The following is a 25,472-nucleotide window of genomic DNA, read 5'->3' on the forward strand; positions in this document are numbered from 1 at the left end:
GTTAGTAATAATAATAATAATAAAAAACCAAAAAAAGGAAGAAGTATTTATCCCTATGTAGTGGCGTCTCTCAATTCTTTTTTTCGATGGACAAACATTTCGATTCAGTGCTCCGACTTGGTGTCTCTACGATGCAGCCGGACATTCAGAAGTTGGTTTCGGGAAAACTTCAAATATCCTACTAATTACTACATAATTAATGGCAAGTACAACTTGTTTCTAATAAAAATGGTATCTGCTCTTTTTTTCGTTTTTTTTTTATTTTATTTTTTTGTATTTTTGCGGTGAAGCGGCCCGTGACACGCATGTCAGAAATGTGTATGGCCCGCAGGCCGAAAAAGGTTGGGCATCACTGTGTTAATGGATTCTAGTTGGCGGGACATGCTGAGAGCGACAACCCTAGGAGGGAGGATGAACTGTGAGTAACGTACTCAACGATCGCTAGTGCAGTCATAAGATAGATAATAGAACTGGAACCTCGCTACTAAACAGAAGAGAGTGCGAGGAGTGTAATCTTCATACTTGGATTGTATGATTGAACTATGCTGTGATTGATCGGGGAAGTACCCCGGATGTAAACATTGTGTCTATCGTTAGACGTTTGTCGCCTTAAGAACGAGGTGTTGAGACGAGTTGTTCTTAATGCGTGTTTTCTTGTAGTCCTGATCAGCCACTCGACGACCAAATGAAGATGATGTGGGCAGCCTCAGGCAATCGTTTTATTGTGTAAACAACGTGCATTTGTCTGGCTGAGTGAGTTATAAACCACCCATGCCGTGACATCGTATTAAGACCTATAGACTATATACTTCTCTAGTTTTCAACGAACTCTATCAGGCCGGACACCGAGCGGTGCTGGCATCACCTGGACACTGGTACTTTACGACTTTTGAATTGTTAGCGTCTCTTAGAGTCGCCCTCGTACCATCCGTCCACCTGTCAGGTTGTCTTCTTACCTTATTTTTGACTCCAGCTTTCTTGCTTGTATGGATGCAAGTGGTTGAGTTAGTGGTTGTAAAGCGTAACAAAACATTCCATCACGATCTAATATCCCTGGCCTGCTAAAACGAGGCATGACAAAAAGGCTTCCGGTTTCGTCACATTCTTTGTTACGGCACCGAGACTAACAGCGGAGAACTTCGCAAAAGGCTAAGTGTTGGTCTTGGCAGACAGACAGCAGTCCACCTGCACATGTCCGCGGTTCCATTGCGCTTGGTGAGGGGGGAGGGGATTGGTGTTTTACGCCGTGCCAGCAGCTGAGGCTATATCACGGCAAGGCAGCCAGCCCTGTAAACAGATGCCACGTGCAGAGAAAGAACAGCGTGCCCGAGACGAGAAATGAACTCAGGGCAGCCAACCTTCACTGTGTTGGTGACTGACGCTAACCGTTGCGCCACCGGACCGCTCTTTGCGCTTGGTGAGATCTGTGGGCGGGAAGGCAACAGGTAAAAAACACCTGAGTGGATAAGTGTTACACATTCAGCTAGGTTATAATGCTCGTTTGTCACCAAAAATACTTCTTTAAGGATAGACTGGCATTGTTGCTTAACTTGTCGAATGACTGGTAATGTTTTGACTTGTGTTCTCGAGAATGCAAAAGTGATGAGTCCTGAAACAGGCCACGATAATCTGAGGGACCATATTAAGATGAACCAGTGTGCTTCATTCCCCGGACCATGCATTCAAACACCTATAAATTCAAATAGATTTAAATATGGAAATGAAAATTCAGTTGTTTTTTTGGTGGTGGTGGTGGTGGTGGTGTGGGGGGAGGGACGTCGTGGCTTTCATTTGGCCCATCATGTCATTTTTAAGCTTGACTGAAGATTGATAGGACAACCAACTTTCTAGGTGACAGTAATCAATCAATACACAGGTAGCATAGCAGATAAAGATGCTCGTTCATGATGTGTGCTGGTACAACAGTGAACAGGAAGAAGAGAGGTGGGGAAGCGGCTGGTCATTTCCACCTGTGGACCTGCTGCCTTCATCGACCCTCCCTGACCACGCCTCAATGGAAGACCTCATCGTCCCAAAGTGAAAGCCGAATCAAGCAGGCCCTGGGCTAAATAAATGCCAGAGCAATAACACTTGTTTCATAAAAACCCAACGATTATACAGTCATAAAACAAACGAGTGACCACGACACAGGCTTTTAAAAAAACATACACAAGAAAATCGTGTTACACGCCACTGTGTGATTTACTCTGTGTATTGCCAAGCGGCCATGGTTTATTTACCATGATGGCTGGCTGAACTTGTTTAAAGTAAGTATGGCTCTGTTGATAACATTCTGACGTCTATAGACAGCCTGTCACTGGAGACCGTACATCTTTGAGGCCTGAGTGGATCTGACTTTCGGTGTTGGGACATGGCAGCTATGATGGTAACATGATTCGGGTCGAAATGACCGGTGACCCAATGAACAACGAGTTCCTTTCAAAATGTACTTATTTTACCTGACTTCTGTACATAATCGTAATATAGGGTAAGTGGCCGACCAGAAGCAGTCTGTTATGTAAAATATACTTTTTTTCATATGTACACAACTTTTGCACTCAAAACAAGTAACAGAGCTCAAACTTCCAGGAGGTAAGGTGGGTTGTCGTAAGAGAGATGTTTATATCGCGAAATACGTCTGTGAAAAATGTTTGGGTCCAGTATGGGGGTCTTGCAGCACCTGGCACGCACCAACGATGATGTTGATATACTGACCTTTGCTAGCTTATTTTGTTGTCCTTTTTCCTCTTTTGGTTGTGTCCCTGTAAATTTGTACTTGTACATTACTTCCAACTGAATTTATCTTTTATTTGATTTATGATTTACTCCATGTAGCTTTTATTCAGCTGATATTGTGGGGACTTGAGATACTCTCTGTCCATCCAGTTCCCTCAACAGCCAGTTAGGTCAAGGTACCAGAATAAAATTTAACACATTTTAAAAGTTAAGCTGTTTAATATTCTCAGTTTTGCATGTTTCTTATGTTGCAGTTTCAAACACAGTTCCACATTCTGAGATACATTCTGATTTACACACGGATGCTACTAATATCACCATATTCTAAGTCTTAGTATTATCATTATATTCTTAGTCATGATTGTAACAGTGGTGCTGCTACTATTATCATCATATTCTTAGTCTTGATTGTAACAATGCTACTATTATTGTAACAGTGCTACTATGATTGTAACAATGTTCTTGCTGACAATAAATATATTATACATATAAGGGCAATCATAAATGTAAGCATGCTTCATAAAGCCTTCATTCTAGCTCCCACTTTTAAAAACAAAACAAAACAAAACAAATATTTTTATTACCTAGAAATGCACAACAAACCATGGTAAGTTGGAACTAACAGTACAGAAACTAACAGTTCCATACACTGACAAAGAGTGAAACTTAAAATTACAGCTAGGTACTGTCAAGTCCTCAACATCTAATTTTGCTGAAGAAAACAACCCTGATCAAGGTAAGAGCTGCCTCAGCGCCTGTTTCCACGAGGCTTCCTACCTCCACCATGTCGTCCTCTGCTAGACTCAGGATAGTCCCAGCTATCATCCATCCAGCTCCTAAAACATAAGTGCAGTTTTGTCTGTTGAAAACATAGCACCTAAAAACAAGTGCAGTTTTCTCTGCTAAAATACCACAGTGCTTATTCCCACACCTAGCAAGGCTACTGCACAAAGTCAAACACCCTCTATCTGGATTATTCTAACTTTTCCAAGCCAGGGACTAGTGCTACTCCACATAAAAAGAAAAAAAAAAAGAAAGCCTATTCAGACTGCAAGAGGTGCTTATTGGAACAAAAGTATTTTGCACTATGTATCTAAAGATAAACTTGCCAACCTAATCATTTTTGGTTCAGTATCTTCACATTCTTGCATTCTTGCCAAGTCTATTCATTGTAAAATGTTGTTACATTTAGCGAGATCTGATGGGCAGGTGACTTATTATTTGTCTCATTTATGTTTCAGGTGTTTCTGCTATTATCATCAGATACTCTTGTCTTGCCATTTTCACATATAATTTCTTCAGTATCCTTTCTAGATACAGCTTCTTCCATAATTCTTTTATATTTGTTTAGAAGCATTACTGATTTTTCATTTGATTCTGTTGTGACTGATGTGACCTGCTTAATTTTTGGTGAGATATGATGGCTGTCTTTAAATGTAGACTTTTGTTTCTCATCACCTCCCTCTCCCAACCATCAAAACCACCTTCTACCTATTTAGCCAGCTTGATGACATTCCATTTATAGAACCAGTTTAATGACATTCCATTCCTATTTTTCAGTGGGTTTTTTAAAATTAACCCTCCAGGGTAGTGACAAGTCACAGCTGCAAGTGTTAATGCTGCACTAATATCTTATCCCCAAATTTAAAGCTGTTGATAAACAGTTGATAAAACAAAGCTAACTGGGGAGATTTTGTTGCTATTTCCCATTTTCTGTTGAGTTTCATGTCATTCCACAAAGCTTAAGTCTATGTTTGTTTTTTTTTACAATTCGAACTTGCCAGAAAAAGGTATTTGTGGTATGTAAACATTTTATCAGTTTTACATAATGTCAGCTGTAAATCAAACACTAAAATGTAAAGTTATCTTTGATCATGATACTTCTTCAGTTCACAAAGTGAACTGATAACTCAGTACAAAAAAAACTCAGGAATTACCTACCCGTGCCTCGGCATGCCATAAGCATGCGATGGGATAATCCCTTCGAAAATCCCGTGGGTAATCTGCACGAAAATCCCTGAAATGTTCAGCTGCATTTAGTGATGCAATCTGTCTTTGCAATTCTATGGTGTTCATCTGAAGCTGTGACTGTAACATCATGATTTCATGGCTGAAGCTACTTAGGCCTCTGATGTCCCGACCAGGCCCTCCACCTCCTCCACCTCCTCCACCTCGCCGCATGGACTTTTCATTCATTTTCTGACGACCTGTCATCACCAAGCCACCACGAGACCAACCACCTCCCTGACCTCCACCACGATGCACATTTGAGCCCCCTCCTCTTCCTCCTCCATGTTGATTTGCTCCTCGTCCCCGTCCTCCATATGAGTTTCCGCCTCTGCCTCTGCCAGCAGCAACAGAACTCATCTGCTCGTTATTGCTGTAACGACGGGGTGGGGAGGCAGGCACCCACTCTTTCCCCTTAGCAGCTTCTTCCTTCCTTTTCTTGCGTGCATCCTTTCGAATGGCCTCCACTGTAAATAAATTCCTGATTGAAGCAAGCATAATGCCAAGTATACATTAAAGTTTCTAGTTTTTCTTCCTAAAATGCAGGACTGACTGGTATATTTTAAGTTATTATGAAAAACAAGAAAGCACGACAAAACTGGACAACCAAGTGAAAGACATGAACAGCTGAAACTGCATCTTCTGTGGAGGCAAGTCCAAGGCTGACTTCAAAGAAACTGTTGTTAAAATGAAATGAAGTCAATCACTAGATGTCATTTTGTAGCATTTAGTCATCTGCTGCCTGACCCTCAAACAATTTATGACACTACTTTCGTTTGCATGTCACAATCTGATCAAATAAAATGCAGTAAGTTGTCTTCTTACAGAGATCCTAGCAATTACACCATCTGTCTTTAGCGCAAGGCATCTACAAATCCATAGTGAATCTATGATACAGCACATGCACTACTAAAACAAAGATTCATTGTCTAATTTACTACACAAACTGCCATCTGGCAAAGAATACATACTAAAATATTTTTGAGAAAGGTATATAGCACAACAAATGCTATAACACATGTATCAACTGGGTCAGTCTTGTTTGCTGGCTTCTACTACTGCCTGCAGCTATGTAAGCAATTAAAGTATGCAGGCTTTTACTGGGCATAACAACTATGTGAGCAATTCAAATATCCAGGCTCTTGCCGGAAGATTCTGGAAAGGAGCAGACTGCGGCCAGCAGAGGAGCAGCGCCTGGGTTTGAAAGTGCTAGAAAATTTACTCTGTTTGAGACAGCTAGTGGTAAAATTTTTATACTATCTGAATTTCTCTTCATAAAATTAGTTACTGCATTTTTCATTTTAAGAGTGTAAAAAGAATTGTTTTAGAATTGTATGCTCCACCCCCTACAATCCCAATCCCCAAATTCCATGATTTTGCTGCATTCACTTACATTCTTGCAATCTGATCTGTCATGCAGAAAAGAAAAGTTAAAAGGATCGAATAAATAAAAGTTTTAAAATGTAATGATAAACTACTCGCTGAAGGAAAATAAAATGTTTAGTGTTTACCTGCTAATGTAACATCTACAATCAATTCCTTCAACCACCACAAATTCTGCTCATGATTTAAAAGGAACAAAACAAGTGGTCACAGCCTGCTTGGCTATAGTCAGCTCTAATATGCAGTACAATAGGATCCAGTTTACTACAACTAAAAGGCACTAGAATGTTTATCACAATTATTATGGCATTTTCTCCTATTTCAATGGATGGGTGCTGGCAAAAGTAGTGTGTAACTTCCACTACTTGCAAGTGGTTCTCTTTTCTTTTCTGCTGATAGTAAATTCTCTCCATTAATCCAACTACTGTGTCAAGCTCCTTAATTCACAAGCCAACCCTCATCATACCATTCACTTCCTTTGGGTCCAGTGGTTTTATTTCAAGAAGGTTCTGGTTAATGAAGACCTTGCGATAACCCAGCAGAAATCCCTTCAGGCTGGTCCGGCTGCTGCAGTCAACAGTCACAGTCCTGCAATAAAGTTATTGTATATTGAAATTATCTGCATTTTTATTTCTATTTCATTTTTTGCACACTGAGGTAAAACATGGAGGAGTATTCAAGGTGTTTGGAAAACAAGATCATTTTACACCTGTACTGATTATGTTGAAATCATGCTCTAAAACGGTTGTCACAAAGAACAAAATGTAAGTCAGATACAACACATGGACTTCATGACTTGAAACAGAAAGACAACAGAATGATTAACTGACAACAAAAAGCAAATGAGAAGAAACAAGGTCATATTTGGGTGGGGGAGATCTGCTTGAATGAGGCTTTACAAAGCCTGCCATGAGTTTGTGCTATGGCTATTAAGAAAAGGTGATTGTTACAACTTTCATAGGTTCTTATAAAGCAGCAAGCTTACAGGCTCATACAAGTGACACTTACCTCACCCTTGAAATGACAAAAACAGAGATCTGCAGAAAGTTGTTAGGATGTCATAAAACAACAATGAGTAAGTTTGGGCTAACCATTCAACTACCTGCACCCCTACCTCAGTAGGTCTTGATGCCACTGATCTTTCCTGATCCACTTACCCGTTAAACTCACCAACCAACTCATCCTCCTCAGCAATATTTTCTTCTTTTTCCTCTGCTGAACTTTTGCCTTTTCTTTCTTTCCCACCATCATCATCATCATCATCATGATGGTTGCCCTCAGGTTTATCAGTATTCTCTGCCTTCTCCTCATTTTGTTTTTCCTCTCCCGCACTCTTGTCAGTTTCTCGTTTGACTTGAAAAGCACGAGCAAAGACAACATTCAACAATTCCTTGGATGTGCCTACAGGCACATTGCTGACCTTGGCGATGCGCGAGCTGGCCTCCCCTGTAACATCACAGGCAAATCTCAGGCTGTGTGACCAACACAGCCCAGCTTGACCTTGCCCTCAGAGAGCAAGACAAGCACTTTGACCACTGCTTGCAACAGTACTAGGCAGGGTCAAGGCCATGGTCAGGCAATCACTGCTGCAAGCAAGCAGCAATGACCGCCCTCTTGCACAGGAGATGGCATTCAAAAATCGACACAGTGAAGAGCGCAGCGCTCTCACACTGACCATAGGGCATTCAGAGTGGTAGCCATCTGGGAACAAAATGCTTTCAGAATATCATTACCTTGGCTTTAGTGTAATTAGCACTACACATGAGGACTGGCATCAATATGTGTACACAGTAAGTGCTGACTGTTGATGGAGAGACTAAATGCCCTTATACCAAAAAGACAACATCAAATTTAACACCAGAAAAGAATGTTTTAGCATTTTTATAGTATTATGAAGCCTATAAGATATTAATATATTTCATTATTCAGCTGTACGTACCCTGTGATTTTTTCTGTCTGTCCCATCGCATTTTTGCAGCATCCACTAAGTCAAGTCTCAATGAGGCTGAAAAGAACAAATAAAATCTAAATATGTATATAGGTACTTCTTAACTGAATACGTAACACTATGCACACAGCTAGTGCATAATTGCATCTTCATTATTACCTAAAGATATAAGATCCTTTAGCATTTTATGGGGGGGGGGGAAATCAATCTTTGAATATATATTTGAACATGCAAGGGAGCAATCTCATAGTTTGTAATAAAGAACTGATACAAACCTGTCCCCAAACATCTCTAAAACCTGATCTCTTTAACAAATCAAGTGACTACCGTTATGGTACAAAATGTTTGTGAAGGCCTTCACTTCAGTTAAAATGAAATAACTGTTAAAATTCTGACATGGCCTTCAAGTTATCGGCCTTTCTGATTTACTCTGCTTACCAGCTGTTTTGGTCACAAACATTCCGATGACATTTTAAATAAGGAAAAGAAAAGTAAACAGAAAACATCTGATTCACTATGACTGCCAAAGCCATTTTAGATCCATCCTTTTCAGCTAAGTCAAGAAGTTAGCATCACAATTTAAATTAACACAAGCTAAAGGCTCTTCCTCTAAACTACAATGTTTATCTTTAAGAAAAGTACCACTATCAATCACTTATGTACCTCTTGGCTTCAGCTCTATTTAAAATTCAAATTAGAGTTACTGAAGTCACAAGAACAAAATCAATCTTCCATATAATTTTATAAATCGTTAATAAGACTTGCAAGTATCAATCTGCAACTTTTTATGTGCAGTTTTCTCTACATAACCAAGTAAAGTTCATTATAGGATGCTAATACTCAAAATCTGAGTAAAGCCCATCTATTCATGAGATACACACCTTCAAACATCAACATTCTCACCTGTACAAAGCAAGACATGAAGACTGTGACCGCTTTCTGTGAAAGTCAATGTTTGATGTTTGAAGGTTTATATCTTGCAAAAGGAAGATGGTTAATTGCTCAGATCTTAGGCATTAGAATCTTGTAATGAAGAAAATCCAGGCATCTGAAAATAATACTGAACTTATGTGAGACTTTGAAGGAGTAGAAGAGCCACCTGACCAAAGCTTCTATTACTGAGGTCTGCATCATTGATAGCAGTAAGTCAAAACTGATGTAATGTTAGAACATGCTTAAAGGCCGAACTTAAAGGTAAGGGCCGGAAAGAATGATTCGACCTGAGGGAGGGAGGTGAGAACAATGTACACATCTTACTATTAGAAGCTTTCCAAAAATTCGTTTGTTACATTTCAAGTTACTACCCTCATCTTTAATTTTATTTGACATAAATGGTTCATTTTGCTCAGCAAATGCCACACAGTTGTGGTCCTTTAATGCCTTAAGGTCTCCTCCTCATCTTCTGTTAACTTTTTAAAGTATTGTCTTAAGAACCACATCACATGATATCTGTGCAGTGGTTTCTCTTGTCTAAGAGCTCAAACCATTAATAATTCTCCAGTAAGCTTTAGGATCTTGAGTGCTTATATTATTAACAATATTAGACTAAAACTTATTAAACTGCTTATTTATTTCCTTATTATAGTCTTGACTGGTTTTCTTATAGGCTTCATTACTTTCACAGTTATGCTGATTTCTTGCTCTGAAAAAGGCTTCATGCTTTCTTTCACATTCATAATGACGCCATGGACACTGCTTTTTCTAATGGTAGTTGTGTCTTATGGCTAGTGAGCAATCCACTCATTTGCACACTTTGGTTAATAATTCCATTAACTGTCTGTACTAAGTTGTCAACATGTTTGTGGGTTGCATCAGCACCTACAACCCATAGGGAATCTATTAACATTTTGGTTTCAAATATTCTTGTCTGAACAAGGAAGCAGAAAAAAAACTCTTTTTTTACCTTCATACCATCTAGGTTAGCCTAAACCTCAGGACTTTACATTAATGCTAGTACCAGCATCTAGGCTTTCAGAATCTATAACACTAACCTGTTATCATTACAACCAATGTCAAGCTTCAACACAACAGGACAGTTAGCATCAGAGAACAATCCATTAAACTCAAGCACTTCAAAGCCATTCATCCAAGTTATAAGCCATGTTGAGACAATAGCATAGTCAACCACATTAACCTCCTTACATGTGCACTTGCCAATACTTTATCAGAGCAAAAACATCTGCTAACAATTATCATGCTCACAGTATTACAAAAATCAAGTAAAAACGATGATTATTTTTGCATTACATGAGACTCTACCTGGCATGTCTTTGCCCTTGCGAGACTTTTTGCCGATGACATTGCCTTGTTTTCCGATACGGTAGTAGGTTTGCAGAATCAATTAAATATTTTGAATATGACTAAACATTTAGAACAAAGTAAATTTAGATCAATCAAATATTGTAGTTTTTAGAAACGGTGGTTTTTATTTCAAAGAATGAAGAGAGGTTCCTAGAAAACAAAAAACTATTATCAATACTTATAAATATTTTGGACTGTATTTGTCAATTCATTGTGTATTTACTCAGGCTCTACAAGACCTTGCAGGAAAAGCACAGAAAGGAGTAGCTAGTATCTTGAGAGTTTTTATGGTCATTACAGCTGTAACCCATCATTATTTTTTAAATTGTTTGATAACCAAATAAAAAAATTTCTATTATATGGCTCTGAAATATGGTGCTTGGTGCTGATGTTAACATTATAGAAAACATTCATAAGTTTGTCATGAAACGTTTTCTGGGCATCACTTTTTGGAGCCCAAATACTCTAGTTTACAGTCAGTATGGAAGATACCCACTTTATATATGTACGTATACAAGATGCATTAGATACTGGCTTAGAATAACTCATCTCCCTTTGAACTTTCTACCCAGGAAAGAACTAGTAATGTTAGAAAAGTTCCTTCAAAACAACAAAACAACTTGGCTGTACCACATAATGATAACACTATAAGTTTTGTTTCGGTATTGTTTGGGTAAAACTGTTCTTAAGAGAATTTAAACTAAGCTTATAGACTGTCATAAACAGGACTGGCACAATAAACTTGCCAGTAGCTCACATTTGTCTATATGCTCTTCTTTTGAAACAGTTATTTTGCTTAGTCCATATCTCTCTGACCTCAGATATATAGGTTTTAAAGACACCTCAGTCAGAGTTAGATTAGAACTGAACTTCACTTTGTACTTGTTTGTCCTAGGTATACCAATTTTAAAGAAGGGTATATTCCACCCAAATTCTGTAAATTTCCACCTCACTTTAAATTTTCTGTACTTAGGGCTGATAATAATCCAGGTATAACACATTTTGCCATTCATCTTTACAAAGCATTAGAACAGAGGAATAATGACATGACACACTAGTCTTTATCTGTATAATTTTATATATGCTTACCTAGTTACGCAATTTGTTTTTTTTAATGCCCTATTAATACAACAAAATCATGTGATAACTAGTCTTTTGATATGGGCCGAGGGGCAAATCAATAAAAATGTTCATTTGTTCGTTCAAGTACTGTTATACACACTGGGCTATTCGAGTACTGTTATATACACTGGGCTGTTCAAGTATTGTTTATACACATGGGACTATTCAAGTACCATCATACACACAATTAGCATGCTGATCAAGCGAATGCACATAATTTTCAGAATTATAATCTTGCAGCAAATTCTGATGGAATTCTTCTATAGTCACAGCCGTCAATACTGTGATCTTGTGTTGTTTGTCCTACATCATCTTATTCTGATAAGCTTTTTTATAGTCACACCGCCTTCAATATTATGATCTTGTCTTGCTCGTCCTAGTCTTGTTTTAACAAGCAGCATTAATTGATTACGCCCTCCTTATATTGAAATGCTTGTTTCAGACTGTTGCTCTTAAACTAACACAACTATATTAATGCACTGTTGTGCTATTATTGGAATGTCCTAGGATTCATTCAGGGTATTTTTCGTATCTTAGCACACATTTATCTAGGCTTTTCTCTTGCATTAATTTGTGTTATATCTACAGGAGACTGAGACATAGGAAAAATTTGCAGTATGAGCGTACAAGTAACAACTGCCAAAGCAAAGCTGAGGTATGTATGCACGTGTGTATATTGTAGCTTTTGATGAGACTGCACTATAGTAATGGAAGTCTGGATGGCATAGATAGCCTTAACCGTTAGTAACCCCGCCTCTTGCTCACCCATTGACAGTGAATGGTACATGCAGCCTTGTCTGAGATAAACATGGCTACATCTTGAGTGAACACCACGTCTCTGCCATGCGACTTTGGCCATCATTTTTACCCCTTAACATCTCATTATGACTCCGCCAAAAGGTGCACAACTTTTTATTTTTTAATTAAGCAAGCTATCTTCACAAAGTCTAACTTTTTTGCAGGCTGCAGAGCTGGTCAGATTGACATTTTCCAGCTAAATGTTTTGCAAGCCTCATTCAGTCAGTGCAACATCGAATTCACATGACCATTGGAGCCACCGCAATTACGGAAGCCCATTGTGATTGTAAGGGAGGATAAATGATGAATTTTTTTACTAGGTAAATGAAAACAGAAACAATTTATTAATAATAATACTTTTATAGTGAAGAATCACAGCTGTACATTATATACAAAAAAAAAAAACTGCATTCAGTTCTCTCATTGATGCTGGACTGAATTATGACACAATACACTTAATGGTTATTCACAGCTTCAACTGTTCTCAAAATAACGAAATAAGGACATTGTTTTTATTTGGGCTCCTGGCCATTCTGGTATTCCAGGCAATGTTCGAGCAGACCAGGCTGCCAAGGCTGCACGTCAGTCCCCTGGTAAAATACAGTCACTTATCTCATCCGACTGCAAACCTTTATTCTCAACCTACATTCTGACCTTATGGCAAAGCCACTGGAACAATTTAAGTCAAAACAAATTATACACCACTCTTACCTGTCTTTCCGACCGCCCACCTTTGTGCCGCACTACAAGGCGGGAGGAGGTAGTTCTTACAAGACTAAAGATAGGACACACCTATGCCACGCAAGGATACCTCTTGCGAGGTAAACCACTACCAGCCTTACCCTGGTGTAAGGGGAATTTTGACGTGTTACACTTTTTTATTATCTGTCCAGAGCTGCAGACTATCCGTCGACAGTTTTTTGCAGTAAATTCTTTATTTTTCTTATTTAGGTCCGTCCCATTGGCAGCAATCTTTACCTTTTTAAAAAGGATAGGACTATATCATCAAATTTAAATTTTTACATTCTGATGGTTCTCTCTTGATTTCTGGTGTGTTGGTGGCCTTTTTGGGCTTCACCACCCTTTTTACACTTCATTTTTTCTTTTACACCTTGTTCACTTACTATGTTGGTTTGTTTTCAAAGATACATGACTTGAGAAGATTTACCCCGAGACCTTTAAATTTAAAATTAATTTTGTTGCCGTGATATAGCCCTAGTTGCTGGCATGGCATAAAACACCAACAACCAACCAACTGTTCTCAACAAAACAGTTGTTGATCTTACATGCCTGATGTGATCATATTTAGTCATATTAATCTCATTTTACTTGTCTCCAAGTGCACCATCAACAAAACGCTGCAATAAAAAATTTTGTTTGTACAAAGATCTGAAATCTGCATCCATGTAATACGTGTACCTAACTCTGTAGTGCTGATGAACATTTGCCTTCATGGAATATTTGTCATTCACTACTTTAAAACAAAATTATACATGTCAAACACTATTTGCTTTTATGTTTTCACACTTTTTTCATTGTATTTTTTATAGACTGGTGCTAAATTATTCAGCTTAATTTGGTGCAAATGTAAAAGGTGTAGCTGTTAACTAGATGCTTCATGCTACGCTGCCCATGTGATCAATTGCAAAGTTTTATCCATCTGAGACATTTCACCCTGTCGTGATACACTCTTGGAAATGGTATGACCTTTACTTGTCCATTTTCAAGTTTTTCAGGGTACCTAGAATTAGTGCTGCACAAACCCCAAGCGCATCTTTTTACCATGATTATTTCACTGAAATCAATGAGCATAATAGTACTGGACAAAGTGCATGTCTCAGAAAAGGTGACGCAACTCTACCTGGCACAATTTCTCCCTGGGATTCTCCAAAGTTGCGATATGATTGATCATGATGTCACTGCAATGGGCGGAGTGTCTAGCAGTTAAATAGGTAGTATGTATTTTGTGTAATTTGTATGTTTATTAAAGCTTTTCTTGTTGTACTCTAACATACATGCTAAATATTTTGTTGTGGGAAAAGCAGAGTTGAGGACTTGTGAGCCATGTGGCGAGATTTGAAGTGATTGACATTTGAACACAGTAGATTTTGTTCCCCTGCAAGATTAGATTACTGTGGGTGATAAGAGTTGCCTCATAACTGTCATCCATGTGCATAGTTCCCCAGGGACAATGTTTTGCGTTGATGAGAAAATGCAGAAACTTTATCTGAGCAGATCAAATCCATTCTTTCCTGCCGAATGGTGTAAGTTCAGCCTTTAAGTAAACAAAGAAGCTACATATAAACATATCACTATTTTTCTGATTTCAGGATATACCATTACTAATGCTTGACTATTCAAATGTGTTTGAAACTTTACCCATCTCATAATTTTCTGAGGTCTCATCCACTCGTCTATAGATATAGACATAAGGTCTGACGTTGCTGAACTTGCGGCAACACATAGTTCTTACTATATTCTTGGCTGCCTGCATTTCCTCTGTGTACAAGTGCACCTCTCTGTACACCACAAAAATCCTATGTGTCAATGCAAGCAATACGAAAATATTTTATAACAGGACTAAAATGGTGCATGCACATTGTTCTGTACTAACAGAATTCTTTTATGCATTATATAGGTATCTAAAGATAACCCAAAATGAAATCAATAAATGAAGTTTAGAGAACACCATGCTAAAAACCCTTAAGGTCCATTACACATCCACTTCCATCAGCAGGAGGCTAATATCCAACCTACACTTTGCAGAGACATTGATCAGATGGCAAAAATCAACAACAAACTGCAAGTTCTCACCAAAAAAGTGAAAGTGCAAAAATATTTAAATTAAGATCAGAACTGACAAGATCAAAGTCATGGTTAAAACCAAGGGCATCTATCAAGCAAAAATCTACAGGAATGACACACAGGTCATGAAAGCATTTGTAAGCCCCCTCTTTCAGAACTTGGGGGCCCCCACTTTCAGCACAAGGGGCCCCCACTCTCTAAATGAAACTCTGGGTTTGTTTGTTTTTATTATTTTAATGTTTGGAAATAAAAACAAGGTTCAGATTTAAAAACTGATCAACCATCTGGATCTGCTGTAAGGTGGAATATAAGCTTTAAAACATAAGGTGGGAAACAATTTCACAGAATAGCGGCATGCGCTAAACTGTAGTGTAAGTGGTTCTCAATGTCTCAGGCACACTTAAAAAACTGGATCCAGGCTTTATTCTTCTGACACTATTAATCTTCTCAGAAAAACATGGTACTCATTGCCCTGTTCAGTGGACACTTGTATTTATTCAGATATCATCCTGTTTTGAAATATACTAACTGCAGCTATTCACTTAGCAAGCTCCAATTTCTTCGCAGTTCTCACACACATACATCATTACAAATGGAAAACTATTTAAACGAATTCAGGGAATATCAAAGGAAAGCTTAATCAGGAATAAAACTCAAGCAGGGGGTCATGTACAAGTACTTCCTGTACAAAGAAAAAACAAAACAAAAACAATGTGGACTGTAAACAATGTTGGCATGTATACAATACTGACTTTTGTGGATATGTTCTATATGGAAAACCCATATCCCATTAAAATGACTACAAAGATTTATCTATCAAACAGCCTAGATTCTGTGATTATAAGCTACACTCACCCTTTTTTTTCATTCAGAAAATTTGTTTTGTAGAAGATCTGAAAGTGCGTAGCTATGTTGCACATTTTGATGAAATTGTCAAGCTGCAAATCATCAATGGCTATAGGGTACATTTCAATATGCCACCACCACTTCATTTCTTCTGCAAGTGCAAAACAAAGGCACAAAACATCCACACACACACATCCGCGCACGCACACAAAGACACATAAACTCACCAGTGCATTAAAATTTCACATAAGTCTTGAATATTTATTTAAATATGATGTATGGGACCCCAACATTTTCTTTAAATGTGTGCTTTTAACTCATTCAATGCAGACGAAAATCAATGTGATTGAACAGCTAACACTAGTGGTCGCACGAAGTACAATGTGTACCAATACTTACATCTATTAACCAACAATAAAGATAACCATCATTAACACACTACTTTTATAAAGCATTTTTTAAAACATTTAAGTGACATGATTTGCAAGAATAAAGATTTTGTTTTCTCATACGAAATTCAATTGAAAGATGTTAACTGTATGGAACGGAGTGCTCCTGTCACAAAAGTAGGTTATGAGGCAGAAATTTAAAAAAAATTATTCACACAACATATACAAAAATAAAAAGCCAACATTTAAATATTTGTTATAATATACACTAGACTTCAAATATTACTATCATATTGTCATTTTTGGTTGCTGGAGTATAAAATCCATGTTAAATTGAGTAACTGGCAACTGTCTTAAAAATGTATCTTGACCAACTGACTTATTCCCTACTTTCAAATACAGCAAAATACTTGATTGGTTGACTATTTGAGCTCCATATGAGAAATAATTAAAAATAAAACAACCCCTGAAGAAGCCACCAGCTTCATCTTTTACATGTTCATTCATTTACACACAGCATGGTGTGTTTTGCGGCACTACCAAGCTCGCATTAGAGTGCAAAACATTCACTTCTGCTGGAAGGAAGTGTATAGACAGCTGTGGTCTTAAATGCTGTTGGACATACGAGACAAAGTGTAAAGTGGTCTGCTCGTCTCAGAAAGTCAAATTTGTAGTGTCGAGACTAATTATATAGCTTTTAACTCATAAAATCCATATTCTAGATCCTGTTTAAGCCCCACTGTTTGCTGCTTGACGGTGCCCATTTTCCAGGAACAAAGCAGTAAAGGATAAGCTAATGTACAGTGAGCTCAAAAAGAGCGGCAAAGGCTACGACAATACAAAATGAACAAGAAAGGTGGGGAAGAAACTAAAAAGGCTTATACTGCCCTGTGCAAAGAAGTCTGGTAATGCAAACAATGGCCCAAAGAATGGAGGCAGTCATGGTCATACAACTTTCACAAACAGCAAACAATGCCAGAACTACAGAACAAGCCTAACTAGCCACACGACTAAAGTCGTGCTGAAAGTAATACAGAACCACATCAGCACCACCACTGAAAAACTGCTAGAAGAACTGACGAGCAGATCTTCAACTGTTACATCCTGATAGAGAAGCATCTTCTGCATCAGCGGGACCTCTATCACAACTTCACAGACTTGAAAAAAGGCTTTTGATAGAATCTGGCACTAGGGGCTATGGTATGTAAAAGAAAAATTCAACAACGAAGAGAGTATCATCCAAGTTATCGAAGCACTGCTGTGTAATAGCTCAATGAGGAACTACTCCTTTGGATAGCTATATGATACATTTTTATTTCCATCATAGGAAGGCTCATTTGTAGCCTATACTTTGTTGATGACATCAATCTGATAGCAGACATCAGCAGAGAACTGCAAGATCTTACCAACAGACTGACTGATAGTTCAAATGTATGGAATGCAGACGAGTACTGACAGGAGCAAAGTTGTGGTCACTGGCAAAGCAAAGCTGAGATCTACATGAACAGGGTATGGCTTGAAAATGTTAACAGCTTGGAAGCCATCCTCTCCAAAGAAGGAGCTTCGTGACATCTACACCCCCATGACTGATATATGCACAGATGTAACATCAGGAATACTACAAAGTACAATTTGTACAGCTCCCTGACAGACATGTGAACAGCTGGACAGGGTCTGGAACAACTACGACATCAAATATAATACAAAGAAGGCAGCTCCATGACAGATATCTGTATCTGATATTTGTCAAGCAAAAGAGCAACAGCAGCAATGGCTAAGCTGAACAGGGTCTGGCACAGCCATCATCCGGTTTATTATAAAGTAAAAGTCCCTCATAGTACCAATCCTGCTTTATGGATGTGAAATGTCCACTCTGCTTACCAATACGGAGAGAAGAATCTCATCATTTGAGAATAAGTCCAGATCTCACATAAAGAACAAAAAAGTGGTTTTGTACAAAGCACAGTTGCCACACAAGTTAGGAAAACAGGAACCCCTATTTGCAATGATGAAGTGGCAACAGCTGGTCTGGCTTAGCCATGTGACCCATTAAGACACCTTTTTGACACTGTTCTTCAAGGTACTTTGAAGGGTGGTCGATGCCACAGTGGCCAGTAAAATAACTGGCTGACAATCACGAAGGAATGGACTGGTTGTCCTGTTCAGGATCTGCTCACTATCGCCCAAGACAGGCTCATAGCAGGCTTTGTTACTGCTGTGTCTATCCATGCGCTTCCCTCATTAACCAGTACCAGTCAATGGATGAATGAATGAGCTTTGAGAAAGATAAGTGTGTATTCAATTTCTTCTACTGATGTTACCATAATACAATTAAAACATTTTTTGTTTGATGATGACCATCAACAGGACAATGAAAATGGCATGAAATGATATTTAAAGGTAGGTTTCTGAAAAGACTATCCAACCAAAAAATAAAATATTGCTGTGGTAGCATAAATGCATAACACAATATCTACACATGCATGCTAAAAGTTAAGGGTTGTGTTTCAAAATAAAATAGACAAAAGAGTGAAGAAACTAGCTTTGCTTAAATCGCATCTATTTACAAACATCTTATACAAAATAAAAAATACAATCAAAACAAAAAGCCACTTTACAAAATTCAATACAAAATCCAATGTTTCAACTGACCTGATATACTGGGTCGATCATCATCTGCTGCAAACTCAGAATCACTGAACGCCTCGTCATCATCTTCTGGCACTTCAGTATTTTCATCAACTGTCTTTTTCTGAGTTTCTGAATCCTTTGTCTCCTCTGAGTTCTCCAATTTAATATCTTTCATACCATCATCCAAGCTTTCTGTTGTTTTGGCTCGCTCATCAACACCTACCAGTTTATTCTCATCTTCCTCTGATATATCATCCATTGGTATGTCTTTGTCCTCCATTGGAACATCTTTGTCATCAGACATCATAAATCAGGTTGACAAATATCGAACTCTGCAACACATAAATCATCACCTATTTAGTATTTCTTTTATTTATCTGTTGTCAGTGTGTATAAACTGCATCTTAGATTTAAACATGCTCTTAGAATAAAATTGAATACAGTTTTGGACCATGCAAGGAGAGGTTTCCACCTCCAATTTTATATCCTTTTGATAAAATGTAATGGTCAGAATTTCCTCCAACATCATGTGCATCATTATTATTAAGGTTGCACACTTCTGCACGTGACCGACTGGTTAGGGGGTGGGGGTGTGATGTTGGTGAAATGTAAACTTCCTCCCACACATCAGCGCCAGCATGTGTTGCATTCTTTAATCTGAGGGCTTCACCAATTGTCTCCTTGCTATGTCAAACTAGTTTCTGAGGTCATTACAACTATGACATCTTACCACAGCTCTGCTCTTACACTGCCCTGACCTCTAACCCCAACCCCTCTACACAGGGAATCACAAACATTCAGAAAATCAGACAAAAATCACAGAGATTTAAAAAGAACTCACAGAGAAAAATAATGCTAGGATACAAAGAAATAGTTTGGTTGTAATTCTTAATACTGTAATGCAGTGATAAAGTTACATGTCAAAAACATGCCAAAACAATTTTATGGTCAATACTAGTTTATGTGTAAATAAGCAATATATTATTCTGGACTGTGTTCAGGGAGAGGGAGAGGGTGAAAAAAGATGACCACCAATGGTATCCACAAAAGAGTTCAGTTTTAGGCAAGACTTAGAAGTTCTGATGGCAGTCATTGCATGAAGTCAGAGGCATTGAATACAGTAAGACCAAAAATGGAAAAAAACCAGCCAAATTTGTCTTATCTGTTGTGAGATGCATACAGGAGACATACATATGAAGACCAGTGACTGATTTGGCAGGCATGATGACAGTATCTTAGATATGTATCCTCCAGCCAGAACATGAAGGTCAATAAAAACCCAGTAAATTTTGTAAAGTTGCTTAGATCAGATTTTTACTGAGGGTCTGAAAATACCCAAAAGTAAACCAGTATCCAATTTAGAGGTAACCATAATTGTCAAGTGCACTGAACTGGTCTCAGTTTATATGTGCACCAAATTGTTTCTACTTTGCATAAGCACTTCAGTGTTTTTACCAACTGGAAAAGAGTGGGTGAAATGGTAGACAACAGTACTGTAGACCTAACTAAGAAATCAACCCATGGATTGTGAATATGAGATCAGGTAAACAAAAGAATAATGCCAAGGGAATGCATGAAGAATGAACTGAAAGATGTATCATGTAAGAAAAATGGCTGAGAAAACAGCAGATTTGGATCTTCTATTATTATAATTTCTTGGTCTATTATTTCAAACTTGGCGTGATAACTTGTCACTTTTATTAGAGTATGATCCTAGGTGTAGCAACATTAGTTATCCTTACAATACACAAGGATGTTCTGCTCCCAGCAATTTCTAACTTGTTGGTGGCATTGCAAGCACATTGCATACTGCTTAAGAGCCAGATTTGACGCACTATACGTAAGAGCAAAACTGGATATCGGTGTATTTTAACTCGGTGTCTCTAAACAATACATAGACGGAAAATACTGTCTTTATGAACTGTGACCGTTTCATGCATCGTAAAAGCATCATAGCATGACTCATGCTACATTTATAAATCTACAAATGTTACCAAATAAAACAAATTTTTCGTTTGTGCTAGAGTTCTTCATCAATACAATTGTAGATCGGTACTGGAGTTCATCAATATAATTGTAGATTGGTACTAGAGTTGTTCATCAATACAATTTTTGATCGGTACTAGAGTTCATCAATACAATTGTAGATTGGCACTAGAGTTCTTCCTACCCTGAGTTCATCAATATAGTTCTAGATTGGTACTTCACACCGGTTCAGACTTTCTTCATCTGATGACTTCGCCAAACTTCCAACACACATACCCATATCGACTTACTTATAGCATAAGTGATGCAACTGTCAGATAGTAAAATGATAACGGGGTGAAAAGACTATATATTTTTAATCTTTATTATACCTACAAAATATGAGAATCCAAAACAAATGTTAATTACTCGCTGTCTTCCTCGTTATGCAGAAGCCGGATGTGACGTTGTGTTTTGGCTGCATTCAGCCTGAGAGCTATAAATAGAGTAGAAGCCTGATCACGTGATAATGAGGGGCGCCGGTCATCTCGCCCCAGCGTCTTACCAAGCGGCCACATCTTTGTCAAATGGTTGGTTGAACTAAGGTGACCAGACGTCCCGCTTTAGACCTCTTGTCCCGCCTGCTCATCGAGCAGGACGCCTAATGTCCCGCTTTCTGGCTTTCTGGCAAGTCCATTAAATGTCCCGGTTGTCTTTAAAAATCACTTTTTTCGGCGTTTTTTGACGATGACGACACCATCATCGGCACGTGTCCCGCTTTCGCCCCCGAAACATCTGGTCACCTTAGTTGAACTTATTCGCGTGGCTCTGTTTATAGGCACCACCTTGTACATGTATGTGTATAGCGTGCCAACAACGTACGTATGGCTCCCTAGGTAATACTTCACGTTAATAGTTACTTGTGTCCAGGGATGGGAAGTAGCTGTAGCCTAGCTCTCTATTTTGAAAGATTTGACCCAAAAGCTGACAGCCGGGAAAGAAGACAAATTTATTCCTATGCTGGTTCGAGGTCTCCTTTCCCCTTCGTAAATTCAATGGCTACATTACAAGGGAAAAGTATTTATAACATCAAATACATTCTTTTACATAGCAATTGACTAAATTAAATCATGGGGCAAACGCTTGTATAATCTTCACGAGTTAAATTGCCTACTGCTGAGAACAATTCAATGAAAGAAATGACTTTGAGAGAGCAGTGGAAACACTGCAAATCAAATGCCCTATTCTCAAAGTAAATACCAACTTAATGTTTGATGAATTTACGTTCGTAAAAGACTATACCTAGCCACGAGGTTCAGTGCTGGACAAACCAGTCATAAGAACGTTGCAGAAGAACGTTGCGGAAAGAAATATTCCAACACTTAAAAGAACAAGTTTTGTCACATATCAACGTAAAAAAACTTGCATTTTGTTTGCCAGCCAGCAATGTGAAAGTGGAAAGAACTTTCAGTCATATGAACTTTTTCTGGAAACCGAAAAATCGCAAATGAATGCAATGCGGTCCTTGCTGACAGTTAAAGTAAACTTCTCAATGCCTTGTGAAGATTTCTTCCAGAAGCTCTGTTAGCCAGAAAACATAGGGAATCCGAAAAAGATTCATTCTTCTGAAAAACATATTGTGGAAGGACAGTCCAATCACAGCACACAATTGAGGATGAGCTTGTACTGCCTGGGAATGTCAGATGTGGATTTCTATCCACTTGAATAAGCAATGCTATGGTTTAATTAACATTTTAAATTAAAGGATGCTTTGATGTTGCAAATCATTATTTTACAGTTTTGGATGCATCGCGATGTCGATTTCGACACTTTGGAAGATGCCAGGAAAAATTCGTGTAAATCATCATTAAACGGAATCGTAAGTTTAATGTCTATACAAAAATTTTGATTTTTGAACTGATGCAGACTTTACAGAATGTATTGTAGCGAGAGCGCTTAAATTGTTTAGAGCAGGGGTGGGCAATTCATTTTCCCAAGGGGCCGCATGAGAAATTGGGATGGTTTTAGAGGGCCGGACTAATATAGTTAACTCAGTTTTAACCAATACTGTATAATAATATATAGTATATAGCGGGCGGGCCGGCCTTTGCCCAGGTCTGGTTTAGAGCAGCGACAATGCTTGTTCCCTCCACCCCTCACCCCTTTCCCAAGCTGTCCAGTATAAATAGCAGGCAAAAGTCAGTGTTTACATCTGTTTGCCAAAAGACGACTAGTCCTGCTTGAAAAAGCAGTAAAACTTTGGTTATAAGTGAGAAGTACCATTTTACTATAAGGTGTCATGGTCCCACTGGAAATTTAAGCGGCTCACGTCACTCAATCATTCCCTCTAGTAAAAGCACAGTATGAGAGGAGCTTTCCAGCAGGGCCAAAGCACCTTGCGGCAAAATGGTGCTCCTCTCGTACTCAGAACAAACACAGCGCAAGATTTAGATTAGGCAACGCACCCGACGAACGAGAGCTAGACGAAAATTCTCTTTGGGAACTTCCATCCTCTTCCCTGGAACACCAAAGATCGAGGAAAGGACTCATTTGGCGCTATATAGGGGCCACAGTGTTAGTATTAGCGAGGAACGTCTCGATCAGTCCGGCTACAGTATTTATGATTAAAAAAATTGTCCGTATCTCCAGTCCTTGCAAGATATCTTGCGTTAAGTTTATCTTGTTCGTGTAAGCACGCACGTCGTAATGAAACTGTATTTTCACAACCAGACATGAATTTTTCTCGAGACGAATGTAGTCTACGCTATTCCCTCCTCCATGTTTCCCGGATCCCTCCGCGCCCTACCACCCCCTTCCCCCCAAAAAAAGGTCACTTTATCTAAGATAGTGGTTCTTAACCTTGTTCGAGGTACCAAACCCTCAAGTTTCATATGCACATTCACCGAACCCTTCTAGCTTTAGTGTCATCACGAATTGCGGGTGTGTCTTGACCTCCGTGGCGGAGGCTCCGCCGAACCCCTGAGACCGACTCACCGATCGAACCCCGGTTAAGAACCACTGATCTAAGAGAAGTCCTGGCCAGAGAAGCGTGTTGGTATGTTTGGCCGTTACCCATCAGGGATGCAACCTCCAGGACCTCATCCTCCCACGACACGGATCGCCCTGCACGGCAAACGCAGGAGGCCACAGAGAAAAAGCGCGACATCCAAAGACAGGCATGATAAGGAAAAAGGCAGGACAAAGACATGCTTACGGAAAACCCCGAAGTATAGTAATTAGTTGTAGTTATTACATGTATTTAGAGACTGGGAGAAGTTCCCGCCGGGGCTTTGATCACGAACTTGTACACGTGCGTGTTTGCGTGCCTCAGTCGAGGAAATCTTCCGTGTAGAGAGTAGAGAAGATATGATGCCGTGTAGGGTCTGTGTAACTGGCTAACTGTGAGCCAATGAGACGGCGTGTTACAGAGTTAGGTCATGCCTGTTTACAGTGGTGTGAGCGGTCGTGTCATCATCATCACCGAAGGACGTAACTAATATCAGAAGCAGGACTTTGGCCCGGCTACGTGTTTTCCTCATTAGAAGCTGAGGTATAAGTCTGTAAGTATTATTATTATCATGTTGAAATACTTGGTAACCATTGATTTACCTGTAGTCTTACTTGATACAAGTAAATGCTTGGCGTATGCAGCGTGCATGTGATTTGATTTTGAGACTACATGTATCCGCATGCTTTTCCCTTTTCCTTCCCGCGGTTGTGTAAAAATCTTGTGGATCTAATAGATCGTAGCACATAAATCAAGAAATATCAGGTAACGAAACGAATGGGGGGATTTCTATTTTAGTTTCTACCTCATGGCATGCAGGTAAGAAATGTCGATAGTGGAGCAGTCTGCAATTTTCTACCAAAACTGTTACCAATACATTTCAGACCTTGTCATGCACTACTCTAACATTAGCCCACTGTTCTTTATGCAGTTTATCATGGCACAAGTACTGGCTGCATATTTAATAATAATGAACATTTTTATAGCGCTTTTCCGAAGATTTGCTTAGAGTACTTTACAGAAGTGATAAACAGACATGTATCCACATAAACGAAATCACTTACACCATGCACCCATATTCGCATATAACAGACACGTTCACTTCTATAACACAAACACCTGCTTATGCACAAGGTACATATAGACACATGTTATGCACACTCAAGGTGAGGACAGGGTCAGAGTGAAGTCTCTGTTCGAGAAATAAAATCATCTTAAGTTTGTACCTAAAGATGGTAAGAGAATTGGAATGACAAAGGCAGACAGGTAATCTGGTCCAAGTTGATGGGGCTTATGTTTATGCTTTTTAAAAAATTATCAAGCAATTATTTAACTACAGTCTTTGATGTGACCATGAGTTACTACGGCTAGCATTAGATTATCACTAAGTTGCCACATTGTACATATACAACACCAGCAGAAGACTAAAGCATGCTTGAGAAGGCTACACTTTTATGAACTTTGATGTTATATAACTATTTTTGGCAAAGTCTTTTTTGTAATTTGTGGCTTGATGGTAGTTTTATATATTTAA

The 25,472-nt window shown here is 38.7% G+C and overlaps 2 protein-coding genes and 2 long non-coding RNA genes across 8 annotated transcripts in view; 3 read left to right on the forward strand and 1 right to left on the reverse strand.

Moving 5' to 3' along the window:
- Positions 1-246: 246 nt before the first annotated feature.
- Positions 247-3,225, forward strand: LOC112556824. The gene is made up of 2 exons (XR_003097829.1): positions 247-1,445; positions 1,927-3,225. It is a non-coding gene; the product is annotated as an uncharacterized LOC112556824 (long non-coding RNA).
- On the reverse strand, positions 2,936-21,487 carry LOC112556822 (nucleolin-like). Of its 4 annotated transcripts, none has more exons than XM_025226195.1 (9): positions 21,361-21,487; positions 18,988-19,298; positions 15,956-16,097; positions 14,675-14,814; positions 8,066-8,131; positions 7,284-7,572; positions 6,593-6,714; positions 4,678-5,210; positions 2,936-3,572 (listed from the first exon to the last, which is right to left on the reverse strand). In XM_025226195.1, exons 2-9 carry the CDS (start codon positions 19,271-19,273, stop codon positions 3,558-3,560), a joined length of 1,593 nt encoding a protein of 530 aa, XP_025081980.1. In that variant the 5' UTR covers positions 19,274-19,298; positions 21,361-21,487; the 3' UTR covers positions 2,936-3,557. The 4 variants fall into 4 exon arrangements, with proteins under 4 accessions (XP_025081980.1, XP_025081978.1, XP_025081979.1 ...); XM_025226193.1 differs by having other exon boundaries at positions 21,328-21,483; XM_025226194.1 differs by having other exon boundaries at positions 21,324-21,401.
- Positions 8,978-12,700, forward strand: LOC112556823. The gene is made up of 2 exons (XR_003097828.1): positions 8,978-12,152; positions 12,460-12,700. It is a non-coding gene; the product is annotated as an uncharacterized LOC112556823 (long non-coding RNA).
- A 2,848-nt stretch (positions 21,488-24,335) lies between the features above and the next one.
- The window catches only part of LOC112557822 (long-chain-fatty-acid--CoA ligase 1-like), a 46,548-nt gene continuing 45,411 nt past the window's right edge, over positions 24,336-25,472 (forward strand). The window contains exon 1 of one of the 2 annotated variants that reach the window (XM_025227883.1): positions 24,336-24,491. The gene's annotated coding sequence lies outside the window, so the exon portion shown is untranslated. The remainder of the gene's footprint in view (positions 24,492-25,472) is intronic. The other variant, XM_025227884.1, reaches the window with a different exon arrangement.

This window comes from Pomacea canaliculata, linkage group LG2 (genome assembly GCF_003073045.1).
Source record: "Pomacea canaliculata isolate SZHN2017 linkage group LG2, ASM307304v1, whole genome shotgun sequence".
Taxonomy (NCBI): Eukaryota; Metazoa; Mollusca; class Gastropoda; order Architaenioglossa; family Ampullariidae; genus Pomacea; species Pomacea canaliculata.

Bases quoted from the DNA above. Each gene is read 5' to 3' on its own strand.
- LOC112556822 (XM_025226195.1), bottom strand. From the start codon at position 19,273: ATGATGTCTGATGACAAAGATGTTCCAATGGAGGACAAAGACATACCA. The intron at 16,098-18,987 runs GTCAGTTGAAAC...TTGCACTTGCAG, and splicing joins TGATCGACCCAGTATATCAG to AAGAAATGAAGTGGTGGTGG. The intron at 14,815-15,955 runs GTGAGTGTAGCT...TGTGGTGTACAG, and splicing joins TTTCTGAATGAAAAAAAAGG to AGAGGTGCACTTGTACACAG.